The sequence below is a fragment of the Indicator indicator genome, chromosome 22, assembly GCF_027791375.1.
Source record: "Indicator indicator isolate 239-I01 chromosome 22, UM_Iind_1.1, whole genome shotgun sequence".
Classification (NCBI taxonomy): domain Eukaryota; kingdom Metazoa; phylum Chordata; class Aves; order Piciformes; family Indicatoridae; genus Indicator; species Indicator indicator.
Window position 1 is genome coordinate 5,670,916 of NC_072031.1, and position 18,286 is coordinate 5,689,201.

General features: G+C 53.2%; 2 protein-coding genes across 2 annotated transcripts; one reads left to right on the forward strand and one right to left on the reverse strand.

Annotated features, from left to right (window-relative positions):
* Positions 1-284: 284 nt before the first annotated feature.
* EARS2 (glutamyl-tRNA synthetase 2, mitochondrial) lies at positions 285-7,040 on the reverse strand. The gene is made up of 9 exons (XM_054391286.1): positions 6,953-7,040; positions 6,284-6,439; positions 5,619-5,808; positions 4,906-5,378; positions 4,058-4,166; positions 3,399-3,552; positions 2,139-2,269; positions 870-1,005; positions 285-368 (listed from the first exon to the last, which is right to left on the reverse strand). The coding sequence occupies exons 1-9, from the start codon at positions 7,038-7,040 to the stop codon at positions 285-287; spliced, it is 1,521 nt and encodes a 506-aa protein (XP_054247261.1).
* Positions 7,041-7,398: 358 nt separating this feature from the next.
* Positions 7,399-14,262, forward strand: UBFD1 (ubiquitin family domain containing 1). The gene is made up of 7 exons (XM_054391132.1): positions 7,399-7,426; positions 7,617-7,877; positions 7,966-8,174; positions 9,302-9,367; positions 9,540-9,645; positions 12,069-12,151; positions 13,866-14,262. Exons 1-7 carry the CDS (start codon positions 7,399-7,401, stop codon positions 13,974-13,976), a joined length of 864 nt encoding a protein of 287 aa, XP_054247107.1. The 3' UTR covers positions 13,977-14,262.
* Positions 14,263-18,286: the final 4,024 nt, after the last annotated feature.

Consider the following 18,286-nt stretch of genomic DNA (forward strand, 5'->3'; position numbering starts at 1 on the left):
TTGAACAGTGCTGAAAGTCTCTTTCTCCCAAGCTGGCAACCAGGCTGCTTGCAAGTGATGGAAGGAGATGGAGGGACCTTAGCCTGTATTTGGTTCTTCTCCAGGACAAAGTGCTTCTGCTTAGTGCAGCTCCAGACAGAGCTGGAAGGATCACGGTGGCACTTGCCTGGTCTGAAGTCCAGCTTGTCTGATCGAAGATAACCACACTGAGATCCAACACAGCCAGGAGCTGCCTGCACCATCCCAGGCTGTGGGCTGGCTGTCGGTGTCACTCCTGCCCCAGGTTAGCTGGACAGAGCTCTGTGGATTCGCCCACTCACTTCCTTGGGTCCCAGGGTCACCATCATCTCTGCAACGCTGGGGCCATGCTGAAAGCACACCAGAAGTCAGTGCACAAACAGGAACTCCCCAGCACGTGCTCATCACCAGGGACCAGCTATCAGGCTGCCCTTAGGCCAGGGCCAGGGCTGTGGCAGTCAGCTCAGGGCAGGGGGCTGGGGCTTCCCCTCCTGTGAGTGCTCACACTTAGTCAGGAGGGTTGGCGCCTGAGCTTAAGTCAGGATCAGGCTTTGAAGAACTTCAGGGTCTGACCTTTGGAAAAAGCAGACTGCAGAGAAAATCCCCAAACCCACAACCTCACCAACACTCCCTACAGCTGGTCCAGAGGATTTGCTGACTTTTGTGACCAGCAGATTCATGCTTTGGCAGCTTCCGCCCTTCAGAAGCTTTCAGCACAGCTCTTTCCTCCACACTCACTTCAACAGCCCCTGATGGCAGGTCTTGTGAGGTGCCCCAACACCAGCATCTTGCTACCAGACAGAGAGCTGCTGTTAAATGAGGGTCCCAGGCTCTCAAGTTTTATTATTTACCTGCTGCCCACTGAGAGCCAGGCGAAGGAGCTGCATCATGCTGCTGTACTTGGTCTCTTTGGTTTGCTTCTGGAGGTTTCTCAGGTCTTTGTTCAACTCCTCCACAGTCAAAGCCACTGCCTGACTTGCCATGAGCCTTGAGGAGAGAAGATATCCTTACACAGAGCCTAAGGGTCCTACCCAGAAACGCTGACACCTTCCATGGCTGCACTCACTCTGCTCTGACCCTCAGTCTGGTCGTGCAAAACCCTCTGGCTGCAGCAGCAGTTCAAGGCAAACCTTCCTGCCCCTCACTCTGCCCTGTGCTCCCTCTGCTCACTGTGGCCTTGGTTGGGTACCCTGAGACCCTCCTCCAAGCCTGGCAGGTGGGACTGCAGAAGACGTTGCTGATACTGCTCAGCTAGAGGTACAGCTCCAGACAGGGAGTGATCCCTGCAGACAGGGAATGTCTGTTCATGATCCATGCAAACAGGGAATGTTCTGGCACTGACATGATCACCACTTGGACTCAGGTCCCTCTCAGCTGTGACAAATGACTTGGGGCAGCCAGACCTGTAGAGAGCTGGACAGGACAGTTCCATCTACAGACAATGCCACCTTCATTACTCCCCAAACTAGTTTTCTGGGCTCATTTGAGTCCAGATGTGAGATATGAACTGGAAAGGCATCTGACACACCACCCTGCTCAGCTGCAAGGTGTGGAGTACCAGAGGGCCACAGGGCAGCACTGAAGCATGTTGGCAACCCACCCCCACCCCAAGCCCTCTATCCTAGGACTGTGTCATCCCAGCAGGGCTTCACTTCAGTTTGATGTGAGAGGAAGTCAGGTGGCACAGGAAAGCCCTGCTAACACCATGGCTTTGTTAGTGTCATGCTGGCACACGGATTCTGGTGCTCTACAAAACCCAGACCTGACAATGCCTGCTTGAGAGCACTGATGGGAACTTTCCCACTGGCAAGCTGCCTGTCAACTAAACCCACAGAATTTCCCACCAGTTATTAACTGGGGCACAACCCAAAGTAGAGCAGATTTAAAAAGAGCTATGAGCATGTCCAACATCCAGAGGTGGGAGATCCCCAACCCCATCCCCATTCCAGCTCAGGTTGTTTGGAGCTCCGAGCAATCTGCCCTAATTGGGGATGTCCCTGCTGACTGCAGGGGGGTTGGACTGGATGAGCTTTAAAGGTGCCTTCAACCCAACCCAGTCTGGGATGTTGTGATCAGCAGAGCAGCCCAGAGCAGGCAGGCACCTGGGAGCAGGCACTTACCCCAGGACCAGCTTCCCTATTTCTTCTGCTTCTGCAGAAATGTTTTGTAGCTGCTCTCGGGACACTGAGGGCCTGACCCAGAGGTAAGAATAATCACAGGCCACCAGGTTCTTCAGGAGACTTATGTGACCCTGGAGAAAGAAAGCAAAGTGCCAAGGCTGTGAGGAAGCCAACTGATTGCTGGGACTTCAGAGACAGCTCAGAAGGTCCAAGCAGCCTGCACTGCAGGAGGAAACACGAAGTGTTGACATTTCGGAGCTGAATCTTCTACCCTGCTGTGAGCAGGGGCACAAAGCAGCCCAGAGGGGCTGCACCCCTGCTGCACCCCACATGTGGGCTGACTCAGAGCAGGCCCAGGGAAGTGGCTCACCACCCTCCTATCTGCCACCCTGCACAGGCAGTGGGAAGTCACACAAACCATAGTCCTGCTGTTGCAGCAAAGCCTTCACGCTGAAGCAGCCCCCCAAAGGTTTTATTCCCCCAGGTACTGGAGCAGCATCCCAGGGGCTGATGGGGAAACAGCTGGGCTCACCCTCCTCCTGGCACTGGGAAGAGCCACAATATCTTCTGTCCCACTTACAGCCACCACTCTGCCATTTAACCCAGCCCAAGGCTCTCAATGCACAAACTCCACCACGTTAACCACCCAGAGCTTCATCCAGCTCAGCAAATAGGTTGGGTTGACTTTGCCTCTAAGGCAGAGCAGCAGCAGGGCAGAGGCAGCTTCTGCTGCCCACTCAGCAAAACTTAGTGGTGAGCAGTCTCCTGGCAGGAGGGCCCTGGCTGCTGAACCTTCCCACCACAAGCCAGCACATGCTGGGCTCCAGGAGAAGTGCAGCTTGGAGATTGCCACCACTCACCTAGATAAAACCCCAGCTGACCTGCCCCAGTCCTGCCCCAAGCAGGAACCAGAGAGATCTTCCAAGACACATCCTAGAATGGCAGGATTCACTTCCATGGCAGGGACACATCCTCCCTCTGCCAAGCGACTCTGCTGGCTCAGCAAAGCATGGATGAGCTCACAGCTCTGCCAAGGCCACCAGGACATCCACCATGCCCATGCCTACAGACCATGCTGAACCTCCAGATCCTGGGGGTCAGCAGGCAGGTGGCCACTGGAGCTTGGCAGTGAAGCCATGAGCAGGCTGCAGAGCTTCAGAGCTCAGATCAAAGCAGTGCCCAGGACCTGGCTCCGGCTTCCTCCCAGAAGCCCAAAGCCCAGCTCCCCAGGCTGTGCCACAATGTTGCCCCTGCCCATACTTTTCTCAGCAGGAGGACTCGCTCCATGTACTCCTTCTGCAGAACCTCTTGCTCCACCTGCTGATCCCCATAGACCTGCTCCACCAGCAGCTGCAGCTCTCTGATTAGCTTCTGCCTCAGCTCCTCATTCTCTATGTGCCGGGTGAGATGGATCCTGCAAACACACAAGATAACTGCTTTGGGGCTGCCCTGGGTTGGCCTGAAGCTGTCACCCCAACCTCACAGCACTTACCAACGAAGGCTGTGTAACTGTCAAAAGCAGCACTAAACCCCAGAGGTTCCACCACAGAGACCTTAGCACCACAGTGAGCAAGAGCTGTGGTAACCCTCAGCAGCACAACATCCCACAGCACAGGAGTGCAGTGGCAGAAGAACCTTCTGGAAGCCTTGCCTCTTTTCCAATGGTATTTTAACTTAAAATGTTGCATCCTCCCAGCTCCATCCACCCAGGTTTTCAGAGTGTTCCCAGCACCCCTGTCCAAGCACAGGACAGGGGAGGAGGCAGGAATGGTGTCAGGAGAATCTTGTAGCACAGCAAAAAGCTGCTGCACTGGGACCACGCTTGATGCAAAAAGTCTCCAGACAAAGCCAGGTGCTAGGAGTGGATCCTCACTGCCCTGCTGGTTGTCACATTTCAGCATCACCACTGCCTCTGGTACCTGTTGAACTCTGGGAGGCTTTCAAGGTCCAGCAGGGCAGAGTGGGTTGTGATTCTGCCAACGTCAAACTGCGAGATCAGCTCCTCCAGAGTCCTCCCCATCCGTTTCTCTGCAAAACAACCCAACAAGGGACTCAACCCCAGGGGCAGGGCTGAGAAGCAGCACAGCCAAGAAAGAGGTGACACAGGAGAGACACTTTTTGCAGTGCTAGCAGGGATGTACCCTAGCAAACAGGAGGGAACTTGCAACAGGCACACACAGGAGGCAGACCTCTCCCTAAGCTCCCCTGCTAACTACTGGTGAGCAACTGACCACTGGGACGTTCTGCTTGGCTCTTCAGTGGAACACCCCCAGCCAAAAAGACAAAAGACACTCAGCCAGGAGGCTCCACCACCCAAGAGAGGTTTCATTCCCAAGCAGAGTTCCCAAAACACAAGTTACTTTGTGATCCCCACACACCAAGAGCAACTCAACATCTCATGGTCTTTCAGGTTAAGCAAGAAGTGTGAGCCAGGGAGGACACACACACACAATTATTAACCATAAAAGCCAAGTTTTCCCTAGAGTTCAGAGTTGCTCCACCTGGAGATGAGTGTTGTCCTGGCTGGGAACCCAACAAGCATCAGACTCAATTTAAACGGCTGCCCAAAGGCAAAAAGGTTCTCACCACCCCACCACACCACCCAGGCTTTCACAGGAGCTCTGCAGAAGCCCTGGTGGCATTTCAGTGACAGACTGGTCACCTGACAGCCATTGCCTGACCCCTTCAAGCACTGTCAGAGTTCTTGGCCATCAAAATCCAAGCACTCGCCACGGCCAGCAGCAAGAAGTGTCCCCGAGCCTGTCACCTGTGAATCCAGAGCCACAGTTGGTGACGATGTCCAGAAGGGCCTCTGGCAGGTAGCCATCCCGAGCAAAGCTCTCCAGAAAGATGTCCCCCTGCCTCTTGGACAGCTTGGCACCATCTTTGTTCAGCAGCAGCGGGAGGTGGCCAAACTGGGGAGGATCCCAGCCAAAGGCTTTGTAGAGGAGCAGGTGCTTGGCCGTGGACGTCAGCCACTCGGTCCCACGCAGGACGTGGCTGATGCCCATGTGGTGATCATCCACCACGTTTGCCAGGTGGTAAGTGGGGAAGCCATCCCCCTTGAGAATCACCGGGTCCCCTTCCACCTCCGCCACCTCGTGCTTGCTCCAGCCATAGACCAGGTCCTGGAAGGGTTCCACACCCTGCTCCAGCCGGAAGCGGACGACCCAGGCGAGGCCCTGCGACAGCTTCTCAGCCACCTCCGTGTGCGTCAGGTGCCGGCAGCGGTTGTCATACCTGTGGGGAAGGAGGACAGGGGCTCAGTTCAGCCCAGCCCAGCCCAGCCCCATGAGCCACAACCACACTCCAAAAACCCTAAATTTTAGTTGCAACCTGCCCACTACGTGTCCAGCCAAACCACCTCATCTCTGGAAGTCGCCACCCCGCCGAGGCTCTCTCTGTGGGCAGCAAGATCACAGCCCTGCTGCTGTGCAGGTTTGCAGCGCAGGACTCCGCTTGAGGGACAGGGAATCCTACCGTGGGGTCTGCTGCCTGCGCAGAGCCTCCTTCCTGAGCAGCTCCAGGCGCTGCGGGGTGCAGAAGCAGCGGTAGGCAGCTCCGCTCTCCAGCAGCCTGCTGCTGGCTCTCTGGTACAGCTCCAGGCGCTGTGACTGCTGGTAGGGTCCAAAGGCACCACCACGGCGAGGGCTCTCGTCAGGGGGAATGCCTGAAACATCACCACAGCAGGAATTCAAAACCCCACATGAAGGCAGAGTGAAGCCCACCACAGCAGCATGCTGAATCGACGTGGCACTCGCTCCAAGAAGGCCATTGAGAGGTTGAAGCAGGTCCAGGGAAGGGCAACAAAGCTGCTGAAGGGTCTGGAGAACAGGGCTGATGAGGAGCAGCTGAGAGAACCACACCTCTCTCACACACAACCTTTGTTACAGCTGCATATTGGGGCCCCTTCCACAAATGTGGATCTTGTTCCCTTTCTCCCAAGGAAACCAAGCCCAAACAGTTATTTCTACCATAAACCACGCTCCCAGTAGGACTTTCTCGATGGCTAGCAGTGGAAGTAACATTTCAACTAATGAATCATCTGCAACACAGGCCCACAAAGTACTCCCTTTGAGTACTGTTAACCACCAAAGAGAAGAGAATCTTTCGGTAAGTAAAAAATAAAAGCTGCCTGTAAATACCTGCCCAGTCCAGCATATCTTCTATTCCTTCTGCAGCTCCAGGCACCACCCGGTTCTGGTCTGTATCCTCCACTCTCAAAATAAAGGTCCCTTGGTGTTTTTTGGCAAAAATGTAGTTGTACAATGCAGTCCGAAGGCCACCCAAGTGCAGGAAGCCTGTTATCATGGGGAAGTCAGAGGAGATGATGCTAAGTATGGCTCAGTAATGAGATGTTTAAACATGAGCTAGAGCCAATATCAAAAGCCAACTGGGGGGAGCAGCGGAGCTGCACAGCCACTATTTGCTTTTGTGCACCTGGCCATGGAACTGAGTTACTGCTAGTGGCTTCCAAGGATGTGCTCCCTGAAGTAATCTGGAAGCGGTTATAATCATAGATCACAGACTGGTTTGGGTGAGAAGAGACCTTTAAATAAAGCTCAGCGAGTCTAACTCCCCTGCAGTCAGCAGGGTCAGCTGCAACCAGAGCAGGTTGCTCAGAGCCCCAGACACCCTGACCTGCAGTGGTTCCAGGGATGGGGCATCTCCCTTCTCTCTGGGCAACCTGGGCCAGGCTCTCACCACCCTCACTCCAACACCTCTCTCTTCTCTCCAAGCAGAATCTCCCTCTCTGAGTTCAAACCATCACCCCGTGTCCGCCCACCACAGGCTCTGCGAGGCCCCGGGGTTACCTGTGGGGCTGGGCCCGAAGCGCACCCGCGGCGCCCTCTGGCCCCGCTCCGGCCCCAGGCCCTGGAGCGCCCGCAGAGCTCGCGCCATCCCACCCCACCGCACCGCCCGCGTGCTTCCGCCCGGCCGCGCTCAGCCAATCCACGGACCCGCAGCGGCTGGGGGCGGAGCGTCCCTTAAAGGCGTCGCTTCCCGCCGAGCAGCACCGGCGGCGCAGGGCGTACTGCCACCGTCACCTCGGGGTCTGGGCGCTCGGCGAGAGCTCGGAGGAGGGCTGGGACATTCCTACCCGCCCCTGCCCGCCTCTGCGGGGAGCCCGGGGGCGCGGCCTGGGGTGCCCAGACCGCCCACCGTGCTGGAAGAGGCCGGGCTACGGGAACCGGTGAGGTCCATCCCTCAGCGGCGGGCGTTTCCCGGCGTGCCCCGCGGCGGATTGTACACAATCATCATGGCTGCCGCCGCCGCCGCCTCCGATGGTAGGAGCCAGCGGTGCCGGCGGCGGGGCGACGCGAAGCGGCGGGCGGCGGGGCGGGGCAGGAAGGCGGGCCGGCGGCGGGCAGGGAGCCAGCCCCGGGCGGTCCGCGGGCGGCGCTGCGGGACGGGAGCTGTGGGGAGGGCCGGGGCAGCCTCCCGCCGGCCGGGCTCTTCCTGTCCGCACTTCTCCAGGTGCCGAGGAGCCGGGCATGGAGGCGGAGGAGTTGCCGTTGGGCTGTGGCGGACAGGGAGGCTCGCCGGCGGCGGGGAGGTCTCCGGAGGGTGAGGAGCGTCAGGATCCTCCGCCGGCGTCTGTCAGTAACGGCGGCGAGGCGGAGAGCGGCAAGGAGCTGGTGGAGTTAAAGGTTATCTGGAACAAGAATAAGTACGACGTGAAGTTCTGCCTGGACAGCACGGGGGCCGAGCTGAAGCAGAAGATCCACTCGCTCACAGGTCTGTGGGGCTGCCGTCGCCTTTCCTGCCCCGGCCCGTGCCTTCCGCCGCGCTCAGGCGGCTCCTAATCGGTGTTCTTGCCCCTTAGGCCTCCCGCCTGCCATGCAGAAAGTCATGTTCAAGGGACTGCTACCCGAGGAGAAAACCTTGCGGGAAATCAAAATAACGAACGGAGCGAAAATAATGGTGGTGGGCTCTACGATCAACGACGTGCTAGCAGTAAATACTCCTAAAGAGGCTGCTCAGCAGGAGGTCAAAGCTGAAGAGAATAAAAAGGAGCCGCTTTGCAGACAAAAGGTTTTTGACATCTCAGTAACTGCTGCCGCGGGGGAGCTGGAGGGTGTGCGTGGTTCTCTCTCTGCAGTCCCCTTTGGGTCCTGCAGAGCCTCCTCAGAGCAGGCTTGGGGGGCTTTCCTTACAGCTAAGTGACAGCACATGGGCTCTGTGAGAAGAGTTCTAGCAGCATCAGAACTGTAGCCCAGTGGAGGCTGAGGCTTGGCAGGACACTGCTAGTGCTGGTGCCAGGCACAGCCTAGCATTACAGACCAGAAATGGTAAATATTTCTTGGTCGTTAGCTCAAACACTATCTGAATTAATTCTGTCTAAAATGGACTGATTTTTGATGGCATGAAAGAATTTGATTTCCAAAAACTGCCTTTGAAATGAGCATCAAGAGAGATGTTCCTGAGTGCTCCTCTCACATCCTCAAGTGCTGCCTCCAAACAGGGAGGAAGGTCCAGTGCAGTCAGCCTTGCTTTGGTGGCTGTGAAGCAGTGTTGAGGGACTGGTAAAGGATTTTAAGCTCAAGGTATTGCCAGCCCTGTACCTTCCTCAAAATAAGCTTGGTTAAAACTGAAATAGGGCAACACCAAAGTTCAGCCTTTATGAAACATGCTTTGGCTTTTCTGTAATTGATCACAGCTCCTATTCTCTGTCAGTTCTCTTTGGTAGAAGAGGCTCAGCAAGTTCCAGGCTGTGGGTTTGGTTTTCTGAGTTCCTGTTGCTCTGATCTGTGCTGCTCTGTAGCAGGATATCGTGCTGTCAGAGGTGGAGGGATTCTGTCCTTCCCTCCTAAAACACTTGACTGTTAAAAACTGTCTTGCCAAATGCCAGCTCTGTGGTTCAATGTGGACAATATTGAAGTGGGACCTGAGATTCTTGATTTTTCTATAGATCTATTTATGTGTATTCCAGAAGAGATGTTTCCTTTTGCGCTCTGTCAGGAGGTTTATTCATTTCTGTGCTTTAAAGACTGTCACAGACACTACTCGGTTAGCTTTGAAATGTCTCTGTTTCCTGTGTGATAAATAACTGAATAATCCTCAGCTGGTGCTATCAGGATGTGGTCAAGGGGCAGCTGGAAGCAGACTGAAAGAGCTCTGTTGTGTTTCTGTAATTTCCAGTTTCTGTTCTTCTGTTGTAGCAACACAGAAAAGTATTGGATAAAGGAAAACCTGATGATGTGATGCCTTCTGTGAAAGGTGTTCAGGTAAGGAAATCAGACCCCAGGACGTTGTCAGAATCAGCAGAGAGAGGCTGTTTGGTGCTTGGAGACCTTGCTTTGCTAGCTCAGCCATCAGCTGGAAAGAGGAATCATCCTTGGGCTTGCAGAGTTGAGGGGGTGTGGCTTTTCCCTGACTTGCTCTATTGCCTCTTCGCAGGAGCGGCTGCCAAGCGTGCCCTTGTCGGGCATGTACAACAAGTCAGGGGGCAAAGTGAGGTTGACCTTTAAACTTGAGCAAGACCAGCTATGGATTGGCACAAAAGGTGAGCACCTCTCCAGCTCTGAGATGATGAATAATTGCTAACTGGGCTGTAAGGGAATCGTGTGACCTAGAAATGGCTTCTGGTGTGACGGAATTGTGTCTTAAGGGATGATGTTGGGTGTTGCAATACTTCAAAACTGAAGTTTTGCTTCCTCTTCTCAACTGCTGCTCTCCCAGGTCATGGAGTATTACTTGATAGTTTGCTTCTGTTCTTGAAAAGCTTGAGTTCAGTTGTGCCAGTAGCTAAACTGCCAGTCTCCTGTTCACAGCTCCAACTGGAAATGATAATGGTTGGCATTGCCAGCATGTCTCAAAAGCACTTCATAAACGTTGGCGTGATGCCAGCATCAGACAGAGACTTGGTGACTCAGCTGAGACTCAACAGAGAGTCTCTGGGCCAGGAGGAGAAGGAGCAGTGCTGGCATCTCTGCCTTTTCTGGCTTTCCAAACAAAATTATTTGTGTGTCTTGTTTCCTCGGGGTGCAGCTGCAGCAGCTCTGGCATCTGCTCTGTGCAGAGGAAGTAGTTTATAGTGCAGAGCAAGGCCAGGAGGAGCTGAAAGGGCTGTGCTGATAACTTGCAGTGCTGAAGGACATCTCCATATCCCGTTGGCCCCAAGGGAAGCTGTGCTGCTGTGGTGTGACCAGGGTGGGGAATATTCTAGTGGTGAGCAAGAGGAGTCATAGCCCAGTAAAGTAACCTAATTGGATGGTGATGCTGGCTTTGGAGGGCCCCTCCAGCTGCTGCATTCTTAACAAAGTAAGCAGAAACCTCAGAAGTTTTTGCCCTTCACTCTGTAGGACAGACTTGAGTGGAGGTCTTTCTGGTGTGCAAACTTCTTTTTAGTACCAGCTGCAGAGATTTTTTTTTATTTCCTTGGCCAAGTGATGGAGCAAGACACTGGGGGCTTTCCTTCTGTAGGCTGGGCAGGCAGATCTTTTTGTTTCTGATAGTGTGTTCTGAATGCATGCTGAGTGTTTAGGTGATTAATCCTCTTCTTTCACCAAGCAGAGCAGTTTCAGGTTTGGTATCCCTGCAGCATTCTGGATGAGTGTTTCTGGAGCTGTGAAATCTGATCCTTCTTGTGCTCACCTGCCTGTCCTATAACCTGTTTCCCTGCCTCCCCAAATCAACAGCAGCTTGCTTCCTCTGGGGGATAGATGTAATTGCTGGCTGTTGTGGGGGAAAAACTCCTTCCTGCTCTGAGGAATCCATGGCAGGTGCCAGCACACAAGGGCTGGGTTAAACCAGCTGGGTGCTGATGTAGTTTTCACTTGCTGGTCCTGGAAAGGTGAAACAGATTCTTCCAACACAGCCTCTTGTGCTTCTCAGTCACTCTGTACGTTGGGGCTAGCTACAGGCAGATGTTTCTCAGCTGCTCTGTGTCATTTTCATGGAGCCATGGATGTCTGTCTTCTGAGACACTTGTGAAGAGTAAAGGAGGCCAAAGTGACTCAGTGAATGAATGTTGTCAGGTGTGAGTAGCTGGGAGTCAGCAGTGTTACAGCACTGAGGCAGAGAGTATTTGTCTTTACCATCACTAAGCTGGTCTCCCTCTGTGCCTTCTTCAGTCAGGTGCTGCTTCTTCTGAGCACACAGATGTCTGAGGAGCTCGTGGTTCCATTTCTCCTTTGTGCAGTGTTTGTGCTTTCTCTGTCTTGCCTCCAAGAAGATTTTAAGCTGATGCTGAAAGCTAGAGCTGAAAGGAAGGAGTTGGAGTTAAGTCTTCAGAAAGCAGTGGGGACAGAACAGACAGAAAAGTTCTGCCATGAACCATAACCTTTGTCATCCCCATGGGTCCCTCCTGGCTGGCTGACATTGCTCTGTTGTGTCTTTCTCATCTCTTCCTTCCTTTTCTCCTTTTCTTTCTGTATTTACTCATTAAAAGTCCCTGCTCTGGGCTTTTATAGCATCTGCCTGCCTCAGGGTCCAAGCAGGGCTAGGCATTCAGAGGGTTAGGTGGCCTGTCTTCAGTCAGCCTGGTTTCTGTGGAGCTTGGTGTAATCCACAGTAGCCAGCCCTCCATACTCTTCCCCCCTGGAGCAGCTGTTACTACTCTGAGTAATCCTGCTGGGCTGAGCATTGTTCCTGGTGGGAAAACATAAAATAAAGCCAGGGTTTGCCCATCACTGACTTCAGGCCCTAATCAGGTGCACTGAAGGACTTGATTAGGGTCAGCTGAGGATTCCTGATTCCTCAGCTGAGGAACTGTGTGGTCCAGCTCTGGATTGCTTTGAATTCCCAAGGTGTCTGCTGGAGGTGGTGAGGTGGGAGATGAGGTTGTTAGCAGTAGGTATCCACAGCTCACCCAGGGAGGAGACTGCTGGCCTGGGGAGCTTTGGCAAATAGGAGAGGTGGCATTTGAACTGGGTGTGAAACACAGCTTCCTGTGTCAGAAATAACAGTTGATCAATTTTCATGTAGAGAGAACAGAGAAGTTACCCATGGGGTCCATTAAAAACGTGGTGAGTGAACCCATCGAGGGCCACGAGGACTATCACATGATGGTGAGTAACAGCTCCCCTTTGATGCACCCATTCTGCTCAGAGGGAGGCTCTCAAGCTGGGTGGGGGGTGATGGGGGTGTGGAGGTGGTCTGCTGGCACAGTGCAAGTGTTTCAGGTGCCACCTTGAAGAAATCTGGGCTGGCTTCACACAGACACTGAGCACTTCAGGTGGTATTTCATAGCTGCTGACCTGGGACTGTGTTAGAACACCCCTGGTGTAGCTCATGGCTCTTAATGTTCCTGACGTTTCCCTGCACCCAGCTGGATTTCTGTTAACACCTCTATAACCAGCAGCCCCTTGCTGGAGGTTTAAAAAAAAAAAGGATTTGGTGCTGGAGCACTTTCCCCATATGAAATTTTCTGCAAAACTAGGATTGGGCCAACAAAAGCAGCACCTTAGGAAGAGAGCTGTGCTACCTTTGGGCTGTTTCTTTTCATCTGTGGGGCTTTTTGAGGCCTTGGTCTCCAAGGTGAGACTCCAAACTAATTTTTCATGCTGAAGCAAACTCCTTACATGAGGCTGTTTCTTTGGGTCAAATGTCAGCCCTTCAAATTGGCTGCAGGAGGGCACTTAGCCAGGCTTTGCCCAAATACTTGATTTGCTTTTTGATCACCCCTGTAAGAAAAAGGCCTCTTCAGAACATGCTGCAATAAACTCTTGCCCCAAAGGCAGAAGAGAGGTGGTTGGTATGCCATGGAGCTCCTCTCTGATGTGTGCTGACATGAGAGTAGGACATGGTGAGAATAGGTCATGGTGTCTAAGCAGGAATCCTGTGACATTTTGTGGCTGGGAAATGGTTCTGGTCTTACTGAATCCCTCTTTAGCTCCTCAGCTCTGTCCATTCTGGTTGGTTGTGCATCCCCAGAGCATGGACAGCAATGGGAGGGAGGGGATTCTGCCCCTTTGCTGTGCTCTGCTGAGACATCCCCTGCAGTGCTGGGGCCAGCTCTGGAGTCCTCAGCACAGGACACAGGGACCTGTTGGAGCAGGGTCAGCAGAGGCCACAGCAATGGTGGGAGGGCTGGAAACCCTCTGCTGTGAGGCCAGGCTGAGAGAGTTGGGCTTGTTCAGCCTGGAGAAGAGAAGGCTCCAGGGAGACCTTAGAGCAGCCTTCCAGTACTTGAAGGGGGCTCCAGGAGAGCTGGGGAGGGACTTTTGTCAAAGGCCTGGAGTGAAAGGGTGAGGGTTGATGGCTTCAAACTGGAAGAAGCTGGATTGAAATGGGACATTAAAAGAAAATTCTTCCCCATAAGGGTGATGAGACACTGGAACAGTTTGCCCAGAGAAGCTGTGGAGGCTTCAAGCCTGGAAGTGTTCAAGGCCAGGTTGGATGAGGCCTTGAGCAACCTGGTCTAGTAGAAGATGTTCCTGCCTATGACATGATGGATGAGCTTTAAGGTCCCTTCCAACCCAACCCATTCTATGAATCTCTGATTTCTTTACAGTCCCTGAGTCATGCTGCACACTCTGTCTTTCAGCTTGAATTCCTCACATTGTTGAAGCTGGCCAAGGGCTTTCATTGCTGCTCTCTGAAAGGGCAGAGCTCATGCTTTGCAGTTCTTGTGTCTCTGAGGAAGGCTTTTTAACCTCTTCCCGGATAACCATGGGGAGCTCCAGGCCTTGGAAGGAGGAGGCAGGGACCACAGCCTGGTCAGGTTTGTGGTGGAGGAGCTGTTCTGCATCCCCTTGGTAAATGTGACCTTTGTCTTTGCAGGCATTTCAGCTGGGCCCAACAGAAGCCTCTTACTACTGGGTCTATTGGGTGCCCACTCAGTACGTGGATGCAATCAAGGACACGGTGCTGGGCAAGTGGCAGTACTTTTGAAAGCACGCTCACCTCTGGCACAGGAGCATGGCACAGAGCTAAGGACACTGCTGGGAGAGGCCTCCAGCGTCCCTGGATGTGGCAGTCCTGGAACTCATTCCTAAACCACGCTGCACGAGGCGCTGAGGGGGAGCCAGAGGTGATGTTCTTTCACCATTAGTTTACTTTTAACTTAAAAATTTCACCATCCCTTTTTTCTGCAGTCAGCTTCAACCATATTTAAAGCAAATGGATGGAAATCAATAAACCTTCATTCACAAAGTCCCATGTGTGATACATCTGCTGAGAGCTGATCTTCCAAGGTTGGTTGTAAAGAGAAAACTTTGCAATGTACTCCTGAGGATTCTTTTCTTTTTTTCTTTTTTTCTTTTTTTTTTTTTTTACATGCTCTGAACAAAACCTGGATATTTTCATAACCTTTCAGTTCCAAGCACCAGACTTGCTCAGTGACTGAGAACTTCACAAGCAGTTGGTTGGTTTTTTTTGTTTTGTTTTGTTTTTTAAATAAACTCCAAACAGTATGCAACTGGATGCTCAGTAAAGCCATATCCTGCTGGCCCTTTGCTTTCAGCTTTGGCTCTTTGGGAGCAAAATTAATCTCTTTGTCTGTCTGTTTGGGGAGTTCTAACCCAATGGTGCCCTGCTTTGGGTTTGTTTGGTTGGTTTTTTTTTTTTTTCCTTGCCTCTTTATTCCATACCAGAAGCTCTGGGCTGTACCTGGGGCTCTGGGTGCACCCCGGGCTCTGGGTTGTACCTGGGGCTCTGGGTGCACCCCATGCTCTGGGCTGTACTTGGGGCTCTGGGTGCACCCCATGCTCTGGGCTGTACTTGGGGCTCTGGATGCACCCCATGCTCTGGGCTGTACCTGGGGCTCTGGATGCACCCCATGCTCTGGGCTGTACCTGGGGCTCTGGGTACACCCCATGCTCTGGGCTGTACCTGGGGCTCTGGGCTGTACCTGGGGCTCTGGGTGCACCCCATGCTCTGGGTTGTACCTGGGGCTCTGGGTGCACCCCATGCTCTGGGCTGTACCTGGGGCTCTGGGCTGTACCTGGGGCTCTGGGTGCACCCCATGCTCTGGGCTGTACCTGGGGCTCTGGGCTGTACCTGGGGCTCTGGGTGCACCCCATGCTCTGGGCTGTACCTGGGGCTCTGGGCTGTACCTGGGGCTCTGGGTGCACCCCATGCTCTGGGCTGTACCTGGGGCTCTGGGCTGTATCTGGGGCTCTGGGCTGTACCTGGGGCTCTGGGTACACCCCATGCTCTGGGCTGTACCTGGGGCTCTGGGTACACCCCATGCTCTGGGTTGTACCTGGGGCTCTGGGTGCACCCCATGCTCTGGGCTGTATTGGCTGCAGCACATTTGGAGCAGGTGAACACCACTGTGGGTGATTTTCATCTGTAGTGACCCAGTGCTGCTTGCTCTCCCCTTTCATGCCCTGCTGGTGGTTCCCCTCCTGCTTGCCCTAACCCTGCTCCTGCTCTGCCTCCTTCCCCAAGGTGCTATATCTTAGGAGCATTTTCCTGCTTATGCCTGTTGCAGTCCAGGGAGGTTGTGCAGCCTGTTGTGGTGACACCAAACCTGTCTGGCTGAAAAAGAGCTCTGGTGTATGCTGTGTAATGCTGTGTGGTGGGAGCAGATCTCCAGAGAGATCCTCCTTCTCTGTCTGGGGTGGGGAGGAGATGCTCAGATGCTGCTCTGGATCCTAAATACCTGCGGCAGTCCTTTGTGACCTGGGTTTGAACATGGAGAGTGAATTCAGTGAATCTGACCCAGTTTAGAATCTCTCTCCAGCAACTGCTCTGAAATTGAAGTCACCTTTCAGCTTTTCTCTTGCCTAAGGTGACAGGAGGTCCTTGCATCGTCCTGTCTGAAGTGACACTCCTGGCCTTGGCTCTGCCACGTTCCCTGTGTCACCCCAGCCACTCGAGCCATTTACCTCAGGTTTTCTGGAAGGAACTTCCAGTGCTGGAGTGGTGCACAGCCCTGATCTGTGGTGCAGCCAGACTGAATCAGTCTTGCTCCTCGTGAACCTTCCCTCCAGCAGAGCTGCTCTCCTGGAACTCTGGAGGCTTGGTGCTGCTCATAGCCCAGTAGCTTAACGTTTTGTGGAGCTCCTGGAGAAACAGCCCTGTAGGAATCTTAATACAGGCTGTGTTCATTTTCCACGCTTCTTGAAAGAGCCCAGTTGAATCCCAGCAGGTGCAAACTCCCAAATGAGCATTAATCTTATCTGTATTCTGTTTGAGAGACCTGCAGAAGCCTTCCCTTGGTGTGTGTTCAGGTGGTGTTTGTACCTATAGGCTCCTGACAGCAATACGAGCAGCTTCTACTTTGTGTTTTCAGTTAGAACCTTCATGCAATATGACCTCTGAAGGTGTCTCATATCATACCTACAAACCAGTGAGGTGCTTGTTACTCTTGTAGCTCGAGATCTTTCCTTTCTGTGTGCAGCCACCAGCAGTCTGTCCTGAACTCAAGGTGCTGAGCCAGGAGCTCTCCTGAAAGGCCCCAGTGAGGCACAGAGCCAGCGAGTGCAGGCAGCAGAGCTGGTGTGAGTTAGCTGGAGATAAACCACAAATGGACTGCAGCTCACACTCCTGGGTGAGGCTGGAATCCCACCTTCAGTGCCTGCTGGAAACATGTCCTGCAGCATGGAGAAAAACCAGTGACATTGCTTTTTGTGTCACTTGGGGTCCCTTTTGTGCTCGCTGTCTTGTTGCTCCTGTGATTGGCAGCTCTCACGTGCCTGGGCCTGTCCCTGCATCCCCTGACATTCCATTTCCCTTCCCTGGTCTCTCCTTTGCTCCATGAGAGAGCAGAGGTGTCTTAGTGCCAGCTGCTCCCCAGGGCTCCTGCAGCTGCTGTGCTGGTGCAGTGATGGGTGAGTACAGACTGAGAGTGGGGGCCTGTGGACACAGAGGGGCAGGGACAAGGACAGGTTTTGTATTCCTCTGCCCCTTCCCCACAGTCAACTCTGTGTCCTGTGCCAGGTGCAGTTGGTCATCTCAAGGGAAACCCAACTACAGAACCCCTTGGTTTGCAGAGCAGGAGAAGAAAATGCTGTAAACTAACAAAATGTGATCCTGTTCAGGGGCATCTTTTCCAGTTGGGTTGGGTTTGAAACAGGAAATTGTTTCACTTTGGTGTTCTTTGCAACATTGGAATTAAAGTACAGAAAGTGCTGCTTACATTAAATGCTCAACTGGTGTTTGTTGGCTTCATCTCGTTGGTGTCTTGGGAGCTTTTGGAAATGAATATTCCATTTGAACTTAGCAATAGGGCTTTCAAAGTCCTTTCTCTGTCAGAGTGATGTGGAGCTTTATCTTCTGCTCTGTAGTGATGTTTCCAAGACAATTATTACTGTTAGCTAATGATCATTAATACCTAACAAAACACCATCTCCTCACCTGGCTGGGGAGCCCTTTGCCAGCCTCTCCCTTGGTGCTGGATGGGACTCCCCCAGTGTCTGTGGTGGTCTCCAGAGCAGAGTCAGCATAACAAAGGGAGCTGTGGAGGAACTGGTGGTTGGCCCTCAGGAGGACACCAGCCTTAAGTGCAAATACAACCAATGGTTGGAGCTGGCTGATGGCTTGGTTTGGGCATCCAAGATGTCCATCAGAAGTTTGTGGTAACATCCGGTGATTCTTGTGCACAGATTCACTTCAGTTCCACTCCAGTGTGAGGGTCTCTGCTGAGGGGAGCTCATCTCCCTGCTGTGTGTGGGGGTGAGTCCCTGTGGGCATTCTGGGGGACAATCCCTTGTGTAGTTGCATTGAATGCTTTGGTTTGTTCATTGGGGTTTGGAACTAGATGATCTTTGAGGTCCCTTTCCAACCCAAAGATTTCTATGATTAAAGCATCCAGAAGGCAAATGTGAATTTGCACAGGACAAAGCTGGCATCTCCCCCCTCACTGCCCTCCTTGGGGAGAGGTCCTGCTGCAGCAACAAGCTCTCCATATGCCCTTCCATGGCACTGAGGATCACAGCTCCCCCCCCCATGTTGGCCCTTCTTCTCTCCTTGTCCTGAGTTCACTCTTCCTTCCTTCTCTGAGCATCCCAAGCATAGCCAGCTGCTGGCTTGGTGTTTCATCAGGAATGCACAGGTGGATCACCAGACCTTGTCTGGGTTTGAGCAGAGCCTGGGTCTGGTGTGAAAGTCTTGTGTTACTTGCAAGCTTTTCATAGCAAGGTGAAAGTCAATGATTCATTTGTGTGACTGAGAGCTGGGTAACTGCAGTGGGGATGCTCTGATGAGGGAGGAGAAAAAGTGACCAGAACTCAGAGAACTAGGTCAGGATCTACTGA